The 11811-nt window shown below is 32.9% G+C and overlaps 2 protein-coding genes across 3 annotated transcripts; both read right to left on the minus strand.

The window, feature by feature from the left end:
- Positions 1-910: 910 nt before the first annotated feature.
- On the minus strand, positions 911-6920 carry LOC101264541 (probable plastid-lipid-associated protein 10, chloroplastic). Of its 2 annotated transcripts, none has more exons than XM_010326875.4 (10): positions 6650-6920; positions 6514-6576; positions 5771-5901; positions 5493-5606; positions 5289-5423; positions 4748-4843; positions 2549-2629; positions 1783-1869; positions 1382-1437; positions 911-1307 (listed from the first exon to the last, which is right to left on the minus strand). In XM_010326875.4, exons 2-10 carry the CDS (start codon positions 6521-6523, stop codon positions 1190-1192), a joined length of 828 nt encoding a protein of 275 aa, XP_010325177.1. In that variant the 5' UTR covers positions 6524-6576; positions 6650-6920; the 3' UTR covers positions 911-1189. The 2 variants fall into 2 exon arrangements, with proteins under 2 accessions (XP_010325177.1, XP_004245278.1); XM_004245230.5 differs by having other exon boundaries at positions 5771-5898; positions 6650-6794.
- A 315-nt stretch (positions 6921-7235) lies between these two features.
- LOC101264847 (histidine decarboxylase-like) lies at positions 7236-9442 on the minus strand. Its single transcript, XM_004245231.5, has 5 exons — positions 9234-9442; positions 8548-9029; positions 8262-8455; positions 8028-8164; positions 7236-7940 (listed from the first exon to the last, which is right to left on the minus strand). The coding sequence occupies exons 1-5, from the start codon at positions 9255-9257 to the stop codon at positions 7362-7364; spliced, it is 1416 nt and encodes a 471-aa protein (XP_004245279.1). The 5' UTR covers positions 9258-9442; the 3' UTR covers positions 7236-7361.
- Between the last annotated feature and the right edge of the window lie 2369 nt (positions 9443-11811).

The raw sequence follows: 11811 nt of genomic DNA on the forward strand, positions 1-11811 counted from the left end.
GAGAATAATTGATAATTAAATACCAAAATATAGTCCACTAAATATGGCACAATCTACTAAAAGTCAGAAAGAGAAAATTTTGAAAAAACAAAATTAAATATTTTGTTATGTATGTAATTTAAAAACTTAGTTTGTAATTAAATATAAGTATTTTGATATTTTGTTAATAATAGTTTTAAGTAGCATACTTTTGTAATTTTTCCTCGAATATATATATAATTTTATTTTGGGGTGAGAGACTGGATGTTTACTATACGTCTCTACAAAATCTATGTTTCGATCAATGATTTATTGACCTCTTGACTATTGTTATTATATCCTCTGATTTTGCTTTGTGAAATTTTATTTGTCCTAATTTTATCATAAATAAGTTTTTCTTTTAGAAAAAAAATTTAATATTTTGACTAGTCCTTTTTTTTAATAATTTTTTTTAGGATTTTATAAATATATGTTTGTTCCTTCTAACTTAATTAACATTCACAATGTAGTCCTAAGGTTATGAGAATTTCGGTTATGGGAGAGAATTTCGTATACCTCTTTGAATTCCGAGTGAATTTATTGAGGTTATTTCTCTCTATATTTATATTTTGTAAGTGAATTGCTCATCTCTTTTGTGGACGTAGGTCGATTGATCAAACCACGTTAAATCTTTGTATCTTTTGGTATAGTGATTGCTCATCTCCTTTGTGGACGTAGGTCTATTAATCAAACCACGCTAAATGTTCGTGTCTTTTGATGTGTTTCTTGTTTATCTTCTTACTCATACTTAGCTAACTTCCGCCTGACACCTGATTTTTTGGTTCCTAACATGTTTAAAGTTACGTAGATTATTCATTTAATGGCTGTCACATATGAAAGCTGCAACAAGTCTAGTGACTTGGCGAAGCTGGAATTTCACTAAGGAGTGTCGAAGATAGAAAGAGGCAAAATCGCATAGAAGGTAAACGTAATACATATATACATAAAACAATATTTTTATCTAGCTACACAATGTAATTTGTATTTGACTTCTTGTAAATGCTCTCATTGTATAATCAAGTGAAACGTTGATAGAAATTTCTTTCTTATCATCTTTGATCTTCATCTCTGTTATTCGTATGTGTGAGAATCCATAAATGCATGGTAGATTGGTGAAACTTAATAGGAACATACACTCACAAATGGAACTATTTGTATTTGAACTGGCTGGTTAGCAAATAAGAGTATGAGCCCTGGTGAATATAAATACTCCACCACCTCCAACAGCGCGGCCTAAAAGCATATTCTTATCCAGATAAGAAAGGTAATAGAGGCCCCCCACAGAGTGTCTGCACATGGACCATCATCACATGAATATAATGGACTAGTCAATTGTGATATTTATGGCTACATAAAGTTATACCTCTCTGGACTGGTCACTGGAACTCGAGCTTTGAAACTTCGAATAAACTGCAGTATCTGCGAACCAAGAAAATCATTTTGACAATATTTCTGCAACTCTCAATAAGCCCATAGAATGTTGATAGCAATTCGTGAGGTCATATATTTACTCTATAGTTTAGGGATATGTATTTTTCCTGTCATAAAAGCTTGCTCCATGTACAAGTTGTGTCTTTAATGATATGCATATGACTTAGGAAGAATGAACTTGTTATACTAGATCAAAACTAGGTCTCTGTTATTTTATTGTTTGAACTGTACCTGGACCAACTCTCCATTTGGGAGAGGTGCTCAAGTTGATTCTATGCACCTATTGAGTAAATTTATACAGAAGACTAAAGAATGCACTACATAACCAAGTACCTGTAAACTTAAAAATGACCTTGGCAGAATTGCTGGAGCTATTACAGCTTGCAGATCGTCACTGATGTTAATATTTTGAAGACCTATCTGCAAATAAAAAATTTCATGCATAATTCTAAAGAAAATATTGAAAGTCCAACAATGAGAACATCAATGATCGTTTTTAAGAGGAATGTTCATATCATAATAAGTAGTTTTGGGCCGGCTTCGTGATTTTATGCTTGGTAAATTTTCTTGTGCATCCAATAACGAGAAAATCAATATTCATTATCGGTGATGTCTGCAACCAAACATGACTTCTAATTTTATTTGTTATCAGTAGGTGACTCTGTAACCAAGCTCTTAGAGACGTCAACTACTGAAATTTAAAATCAGAAGAGGCAAAAAGCACAGAAACATGGAAGGCTTCACTATTCATCATCCATGTAGAATTTTCAAAATTTATTTTTTCCAATTAGAAAGCATCAGAAGCTAAGTAAAGTAAAGCATCCCAAAATAATCAATTCAAAACTACAAGAGAGACCCAGCACAAAACAAGACATAAAAATCCAAGAAGATAGGCAATGAATCCGTTAATGTCTATTATCTAGACATGGCCTACTGTATGGAGTTCCAAAACCCTACTTCAGAAGGACATGGACCTGGACTTCTACTCGAGCACCAGAACCAATGACAAGATAGTATATGTTAAGGAGAAGGATGCGGACTCATCCATAAAATGCCAAGAATAATACTAGTATACTTGATTAGTGATCAGAAAATTTACCTCCTCAAACTTGAGGTAAATATTACGAGCAGAAACGGAAGAAAATCTGGCAGTTACTATCAGAGTAGCACCTTCATTCTCCTGTAGGATATAAGCAGATAGCTATCAGATCATTTGAATTAAACATGTCTTCTCTTTTTCCTTCTTAATATGTAATCTTACATTTCATTTCTTTCTATTACTTCCTCTCAACCTCGCGTTTTTCTAGTGTGTATGAAAGTTCATAAGTTGAACAGTTTTACTTATTAACAAAATGATGAAACGACAAACAAGAAGAAGAGAAAATACATGACACCACTTTCAAAGTGGGCCCAAGACATTGTAAGATACCAGGAGAGTAACATAGGCATTAGACTGTGGCATTGGCATGCTTTCTTTAGGAGGAACTTTACAAACTTTGGTATCAACAAGAACTTTGGATGTTTTAAAATGTAATACATTGAAGCTTAAAGCAGGTACAGTTTCAATACTTCAGAAGTGAAAGCAGAACTGAAGGAAACAGAGGGGGCGGAGGGTGGCGTGAAAGGTCATGTTTTACACCAACACTAGTTTTCCACAGAAAGAGAAAGGTTATGCTTTACATCAGTACTAGTTTTCTACCTTTCTGTGGATACAGGTCATTTCTAACTAAATAGACTAGTAATATATGAGAGTAGAGATAAAAGATACTTGGCGGCCAAATGTTATTGGATTCTCAGAACTTAGGGCACCTGCTTTTTTCAATTTACTAAAAGTGTGGACTGCTTGTGGACTAAACAGCCCATTAGAAAGGTTTTATTTTGTATGCTAAATATATCAGATATTGAGGCTCACTTTATCTTGATAACACCACAGCTGCCAAGAGGACATCAAAAGAATAGCCCCAAAATGTTTTAACTCAGATGCCATCTAAGTGTCAGCTAAAATAGTGGTTTAGGAGCTTGAGTGAATTCCCTGTGAAACCAAAGTTCAGTCTAGCAGAGGCAACGCTTGGTGAACTTTTCCCATTTTGCCAAATCCTTGCCAGAAATAACTATTCAACATGTTCTGATAAGAGGTAGCAGATATCTACTGGACTAGTAGATGCACAAACTAATCCAGACGCGTGTATGTGTGTAAAACAAAAATATATTAGAAAGCGAAGTGCTTAAGCAAATTAGTTGCAAAAAGTATAATTTTTGGGTTTCCTTTTTGAAGTGTTTCTTGTTCAAGAATCCATAAAAATGTAACTACTTACCATCTCAATTTTTATTCGGAAGCCTCAAATTACTAAGAAATCAGCATCCATTTAATCGTGGAAGTTTTAGGAATTGGAATAACTGGGACAACTCATTCATGTCGTTTGTGATCTGTTGACTTACTGTGTCCCAAACTTTAGAAACATCAAGGGTTGAGATGCCATTTTTAAGCTGTTGAAACCTTCTTGTGGCTATTGAAGCAGCAAACATCAACTTTGGAATTTCACACTTCTTAGATTCGGCAATTTGGAAGATGCTATATTCTGGCATTCCTTAAGATTGTTGATAATTTCTGACATCTCAAATTTCTCCTCCTTGACACAAATGATTGTCAACTAAGAGCGGAACTTCATGCAAGTCGCTCTGTTATTAACCAAAAGAACAGTTAAGTAGATGATCCTTCTGATACTTTACGTCATACTATTTTTTCAAGTATCTTTCCAATCTTCCAGGCTTCAGTCAGGACCGCATTTCTAATTTCTAGCTGTTTTACCTTCACAGCGTTGAGGCTTAAAACAGTTTGATGTGGTCAGATACTACTAAGAGAATTTCTCAACAGCAAAAGATGCTAGAAGGAGAAGCACAGTGCACAACTCCAAACTCGAGCATAAGGTTTTTGTACAGGTCTAACTATCCTGAAGGACCTGAACAATTACAATAGGATCACCTTCTTTAACCTCCTTAATGGATATCCTGATAGAGTATCATGAAAAGGGAGGGTGTGGGATTAATGAAGAGCTGGATAAATTAGACAGGGGCTGAGAAAATATTGAGTGAACATCAGTTCTAAAAGTTTTCACCTAAAAAGGTGTGTTCAAGTGTCTATATCTGTTAACAATATATGCCAATCAATTATGCCTAAACCTCATAGTAAGTAGGATTACATCTGTTTATAAACCTAGAGTAAAAATAGCTTAAGATAAAGCAATAAAAAAAAGTTTACACCTGCAAGCAAGTAATGGGAGGAAAGGCATTGTTGCACCTCTAATAATCGTGGAACACTCCATTTGATGACATTGCGTACCAATCCTCCACGGGATTCATTCTGGCACTCAAATTTCTGGAAAATTTGACCCACCTATTACATAGCTCAAAAAGATCAGTTCAGCTGAGTATGCATGTAACTAGCAAATGATATGATAGGAGTTGATAAATCTCGCATGAACTGCAGGTTGAGGAAATTGACTCGTCATGGAAAAGAAAATGGAGCATTTTGGTCTATTTGTTTCTTGTTCATTTTGTAATTATATTAGATGGTAGTGGAACAAATTTATGATTAAAGAAAAAAGTAGTAGACATATTAGAGACACATGATTGGAGATAGCCAAGAGGGGTTTAAGGAATAAAGCTGTTTTTCCTTTTCCAAAGCACACAAGATCCGTGCAGTAAAAAGTTATACCAAATTACTGGTTAGGAAGCCTCTATGAACTACGACAATACGAGGTCATTTTACATATTATTTGTTAGTTAAACTACTACTGATTTAGAAGTTGACTATTTATCTAGCATGCACCAAATTGAACCTGAAAGAATGGAAGCCTAGCAGCAGATTCAAAAAGAATGAGCACGTCTGGTGCAGATGTATACTGCAACCGCCATGTTCCGTCCAACTTACTCAAGTCAATTTCCTTGCCAGCATCAAAACCTTCAACCACAACCTGATTATATCTCAATTAGTCAATACACTAGGATAAACTGGAACTTCATTTTAAGCACGAGCAGCAGACCATAGCCTCCTCAATGGTGGATCGTTGATCAGCAGTTGTCACTAGGCCTCGTTGCGTATCTTGGATGATATTAAGCAGTTCATATTTTCGGTTTTCCAATTCGTATTCAGCATCCTAAGAAAAATCCAGATGTAAGAAGTGCTGTGAATAACCCAAGGCAATATCTTAAAAGTGTTTCCATGTTAAAAAATAAAGAAACTAGAACAGTAGATGTTTAACGCAAACAAGTATGTAAAAGAGAACATGGCATATGAAAACAGTGAAATATTAGGACATACTCTTGCAACAGTCATTGAGGCAGATGACATGGATGTAGCCAAACATGTAACTCTTCCATGGTTGTGTACTCTTCTTATGGTGTTTGAAAAGGAGACAACAGGTCTCACGCATACGGCAGAGCCGAAACCTGCTGGAAAGTAAAAGTAATAGCATTTAGATCATTATCACTTATTGTGCTGAATAAACCCGATTTACAGGATTTAAGAGCTTGAGTGTGGGGTTCATCATCTACAACCCAATTCGTTCAAGACAACTCTTTTATGTAATCAATCGTTGTCTATCTTTTTAGTAATGGAGATCGTGCTACTGTTAATCCATTAGTATTAGTATATTCTTCCAAGCATCAGTTTATAGAAAGGAACATTAGCATTGAATTGTTAAATGCTAATCAGTTTATAGTCCCACAAACATAGCTAAATGAATGCAGCCAGCTCAATTTGTTATTCATTTTATATCAATGTATTTGAATTGGGATATAATCCGCATTTCAGTCCAAATAACTTCTTAGGGTGAACCCACTAATTTATTAACTCAACTCATTTTGATGCGCCCAAATTCAGCTCAACTCAACCTATACTTATGACTTACATTTTCCACAGTGAAAATTTGTTAGAGCTACTATTTGCAACAACTTCACCAGAAAATTTCCATACATATACTTGAATCTTCAAATTGGAAGAGAGCAATAAGCAAATTTGTAATAAAATACATGCAACAATTGAAAATAATTTTTATTTTTTACCTGAAATCATTGGGTAGCGATTAAAGTCTCAAATGAGGCATGAAAGCTCAAATTAGAATCAATCTGAGTTTTAAAACACAGAATCAACATCAGAAAAAGTGAGAGCAAAAAAAATCTGACAAATTGAAATACTTACCCTAAAAGCTGAGATTCTCAAAATGCTTAATTTAGCACTAAAACATCTCAAATTGTTTTTAGCAAAAGAAGAGGCTGAAAGTTTTTCTGCACCAAAAGCCCCTGGTTGATGCTGGCCTCATCCAAAATGTGTAATTATACTTATACCCCTCATATATTGTACTACTCTACCTTAGGACTTGTAAAATGTCTTTTTCATTTCAATTTGGATCCTTTCGATCTTTTTTATTGCATTCATACCAAGATGATCCATTCGATTTCGATGTCATCTCAATTTTTCTTTAATGCCAACATGAATCAATGTCTTATTCTATTGTTTGGGGAACAAGCATTATATTGATACCAAAACCATATAGGTGTAGACAACTTCTTAGTTTTTAAAGAAAAAAAACCTACAACTATCTAAACAACAGTTTGATAGCGCTATTCTATCAAAATTAATCTATCATCAAGTATGCCCCTGTCAAAAACGAACAAAAAAAATAAAATACATATACAACTTTCATGCTGTCTTCCCTTTTTGTATGTATGCATCTACTTCTTCATTCGTAATCTTATTTCAATCACAAATTAACAGTAAGTTCATGTTACACAAAGAGTGTTTAAACATTTTCATTAAAAAAAGTTTCAGGTACACAATTCAATTTCAATGTTGGAACAAAAGAATGAAATAATAAGAGTTACAAAATGTCATCTCTCGTTTTCTTTGCCTTCTAAGGACTAATATAATCAATCTTATGATAAGAGCATGCACAATTTTGAGCACCAATATCCTCCCCAACACAAGGAGCCTCTGCTTTTCCATCTCGGTACCATTGTTTTCTTTGTTGAACTAGTTCACTGACGAAATTGTCAAGCATTTCTCGGGTGATGCCTGGCATAACAATAACATGTGCCATATCTTTGACGCATGAAAGTTGCCAACGACGCACAAATTCATGGTCACGAGGCCTTTCAAGTACAACTATGATGCTAAGCTCATTTAACATGACACTTATTCCTGCTTGTTGAAGGCGATTTTTCAAATATTTGGCATTGTCGAGACATCTTTTAACATCCTTTTGAAGTCCAACTTGACCTTTTGCGCTTAAGCTATACCATAAGAAAATTGGAGTCAAACCGTTACGACTACCAGAAATAGTGGCATCGACAGAAGCAATGTATTCCACATTTGTTGAGAGATTATTGATGTAGCTTTTTCTTGTTATTTGGACACCACAAGGCATTGGGCATCCTAAGAACTTGTGACCAGAAATTGTGACACTTCCAATTGGCTTCTTGAAACTAATCATCTGTTGAAATTGCACAAAGAATTATTAGAATATCGCTTTGAGAATTACTTGCGAGTTTGTTAGAAGTAAGAAGCAATTGAAACTCACATTGTTTATAAAAGGGGTCATAAGACCACATAGTGCTGCATCACAATGGATGTAAAACCTATCTTGTGAATAGCCACATTCTTTGAGTGTTTCAAGAATAACATCCAGGTCATCGATTGCTCCTTTGAACGTAGTTCCTATAGTTAAAAGAACCATCAAAGGAAAAGTCATAAGATGGCTAAATTCATAAAAGAGATAAATAAAAAGGATAGAGGTTGGAGTATAGGTATATACCAATTGTGACATTTATAATAGCTGGTTTGTCCTTATTTTGAAGTAACTTTGCTCTTAAATCTGAATAATTCATCTCTCCGTTTACTGATGTGTTGATTGTTTCTGAATCCATTCTGTACATTCTTGCAGCTTTGAAGACTGAGTAATGAGAATCTTTTGATGCATATAATATTCCTTCAGGAAGTAACTCTCTCCTGCAAAATTATATCAAAAAATTTAACAACACCAAAAACATAAATAGATGTTATTATATTATATGAACTTGTGTGTGAATATATGAACTTACCCTAACAAAATACCATGGAGATTGCCTTCGGTGCCACCATTGGTAACATATCCCCAATATTGATCCTTTTCAATTTCCCATAGTTTTGCAAACCAATCCAAAACAGCCACTTCAAAGTCTTTAGAATGGAAATCGACAGTGTTTTGAAGGAAAGGATCACCACAATTGTTTAGGTGAAACTGTAAAAGTGGTGCTAGCGTTGCATAGTGATCATAACATATGTTAACTGGATAACCTAAATGATAATTGACTCGTTGTGTAAGTGTATCTAAATAGTTGACCAATATAGTGTCCAAAGAGGGACCATCATTCTTCAATCCAGGCTCCATCACCTCAAGTTGCAAGTTCTTCCTTGGCCCATCCCCTGGTGGTGCCACCTTTTGTTTTTTGTTGTCCACATTCGGAAACAATCTTCGCCGTGCTAAACTTCTGGGTGTCATCGCTGCTAAACTTCTGGGTGACATGGGCAATGACTCAAAATCCTGTCAAGCATCATAATCCAATTTAAGACAGATATAATTAAGTAAATAAAAACATATATTTTAATTTGTCTAACAAGAGTGGTACAAAATCCAAATATATTTGGGTAGGGGCAACAAAATTTTGCGAACAAATCTTTGTGAATGAACACAGTGTGAGTTGTTTAACAAGTGGAGATGTAACCAACATGAAGATCGAGTACGTACCATTTCAAGCAAGAGGCTACCCATTATATATTTTGAAACACAAATTTATAGTAAGTTGTTTGTTTTTGTTTGCTTAGGCCTTAGAAAAATGGAGAAGCAACTAGTGAGTACATTTTGTTCATATAGTTATATATATATATAGGTCTTAAAAGATGAAGGTTTTGTGCACCAACCACCCCTCTTCTTTCCTCTCTTTTTCCTGTTAGTTTCTCACTTGCAATTTTCAAATGATTACTTTTCCCATGTGTGGTCTTTGACGAGGCTATTCTTAGAAAGTGACTACTCAACTAACGAGCCAATAGTATTATGAATGATGGGTTGGTGAGGTTAATAAAAACACAAATCCAAATAAACTAAGCATGCAAAGATCACTATAGTCACAAATTAAACGCGTGCGTATAAATAATTCATTCTTTATTAAGAATTATAGTAATGGTACTAATAGTGACTATTCATTTCTAACTTCGACCAATAAAATATTACTCTTTCCGTTTCAAAAAGGATGACTTAATTTGACTTGAAAAAAAAGACTTTTTGATCTTATGGTTCTAAATTAAAGTTATGTCAAATGTACCAAAATGTCATTTAATCTTGTGGTCTTAAACATGTCACGAGGAAAGTTAAAGTTAAAGTGTTGCCAAAAAAGGAAAGGAGTTTTTCTTTTTGAAACAGACTAAAAAGAAATAGGAACATTCTTTTTTAAACGGAGGTAGCAATTACAAATCTATCTACCTTGCATATTACAAATGGTTTTACTAATTAAGGCTGGATGAAAGAGCTAATGCATAATATACTATGAATAATGTTCATTTTTGTATATTATACGTATAAATACAACTTTAAATGTGACATGTTATAATAAGTTGTTTACCAAATTTGAAGTGCTACTTTAAGTTTGATTTAAAAATTTAGAATTATTCCAAAAAAATATGAATAATTTTTTCCTAATATTTGGATTTCACTAGGATGCTACTTGGTGGATTCTTTGTCTGAATACAAGCGAAGTGGAATTAAGCTACTTACTCCACCAAATGTCTTCGAGAATTGGTCAGCGAACAAAAATAGTTGGAGCTTTTCAAACGCAAGTTAGCATTTGAATTGGTCTATTTTTGACTCTTTTGACACCAATTACTTTTAAGGAAAAATTACATAAATTAGTACATTTTAATAAATAATTACTGATTTTAGCAATACTTTTTATTTATTACCATTTATAACAATGCTATGTCAAATCTACAATATGAATTAAAAGTGAATTATGTATGCAATATATATGAATTATAATTGTTTTTTAAAATATATTATGTTTGTTTGTTAAAAATTTGACATATTGTATTATAAGTGTATTAAAATGTGCGATAAATGTATTATCCATTATTAAAATTTGTATTATATATGAATAATAAATTGTTATTTGTAATATGTATTAAACTTATATTAAAAATGAATTAAAAGTGATCAAGTGAAAAAAAGATATTATTGCTATAAATGGTAAATATTTTTTTATTTTAGTATATTTATGTAAGTTTCCCTACTTTTAAAGATATTGCTCATATATAAATGAGTTATAACTAATAACATGTTGAATAATGAATCATTCCTACCATTTCAAAAAGAATCATATAGTTTGATTTGAAACGGAGTTTAACAAAAAGAAGTTTTTTTTTAATCTTGTGGTTCTAGATTAAAATTATGTCAAATGTATCAATATATCCTTTAATCTTGTGATCTTAAACATGCCACACAGAAAGTTGAAGTTAAAGTGTTGCTAAAAAACAAGGAAAATAATCATTTTTTTAAAAATAAACTAAAAAGAATACTAGATTATTCTTTTTTAAATAGAAGGAATATTATTTTTTTCTGTTGCAGCTGTGGCATTGTTTACGCAAAATTGGAATTTGAATTTTTATTTGGGTTGCAGTTTTTTTAGGCAAACTCGGGATTTTTCTGCAACAATCTATTGGATTTGCCCTGCAGTTTAACTTTTGGATTTGATCTTTTTTAAAAAAGGAAGTTAGATGTCATGATCCAAAATAGGGAGGGACGATCAACACTCAATACCGTATTCAATCGAGTTAGCCGCTGAAACATATTAGCTAATTAAACTGCGGGTCTGAATCGGACAACACAACATCTGCAATATAAAGTTTGGACCGTTAAAGTTATGACCTAAATAAAAATAAGTCATATAAATATAAATAGTGGTAGACAAGTCTAAAATAAAAAAGCACTAGCTAGCCGACGAGGCCGAAATATATACGCACTCACACACACATTATTATAAGAGGGAACAAAAAAAAGTTAAAAGTTGAATTACAATTTTACCTTTACTGTAAATTAAAATGTTATAAAGCATTTAATTATTTAGTTTAAATGTTAAATTGTCTCATCTTAATAAAAATGTAGATGACTTTTGCATTTCCTTAAATTAATTCTTAATTAAAATATAAGGAAATAATTAAATGTTTGGAATGTGAAAATATATATTTTATTTGTACATGTATATCCTAGAATAATTACTGGCATACAAAAAAAGTGACCCCCCATTTATCCGATTAATGTCACTAATTTTATTTAT

The sequence above is a fragment of the Solanum lycopersicum genome, chromosome 8 (assembly GCF_036512215.1).
Source record: "Solanum lycopersicum chromosome 8, SLM_r2.1".
Lineage (NCBI taxonomy): Eukaryota > Viridiplantae > Streptophyta > Magnoliopsida > Solanales > Solanaceae > Solanum > Solanum lycopersicum.

Excerpts from the sequence above, each read along its gene's own strand:
- LOC101264541 (XM_010326875.4), bottom strand. Across the intron at positions 4,844-5,288 it reads CTAGGCTTCCATTCTTTCAG|GTGGGTCAAATTTTCCAGAA; the intron begins GTTCAATTTGGT and ends GCTATGTAATAG. Across the intron at positions 1,438-1,782 it reads GGTCATTTTTAAGTTTACAG|ATACTGCAGTTTATTCGAAG; the intron begins GTACTTGGTTAT and ends CTTGGTTCGCAG.
- LOC101264847 (XM_004245231.5), bottom strand. The coding sequence starts at position 9,257 with ATGGGTAGCCTCTTGCTTGAAATG. Across the intron at positions 9,030-9,233 it reads GTAGCCTCTTGCTTGAAATG|GATTTTGAGTCATTGCCCAT; the intron begins GTACGTACTCGA and ends GATGCTTGACAG. Across the intron at positions 7,941-8,027 it reads TGACCCCTTTTATAAACAAT|ATGATTAGTTTCAAGAAGCC; the intron begins GTGAGTTTCAAT and ends CAATTTCAACAG.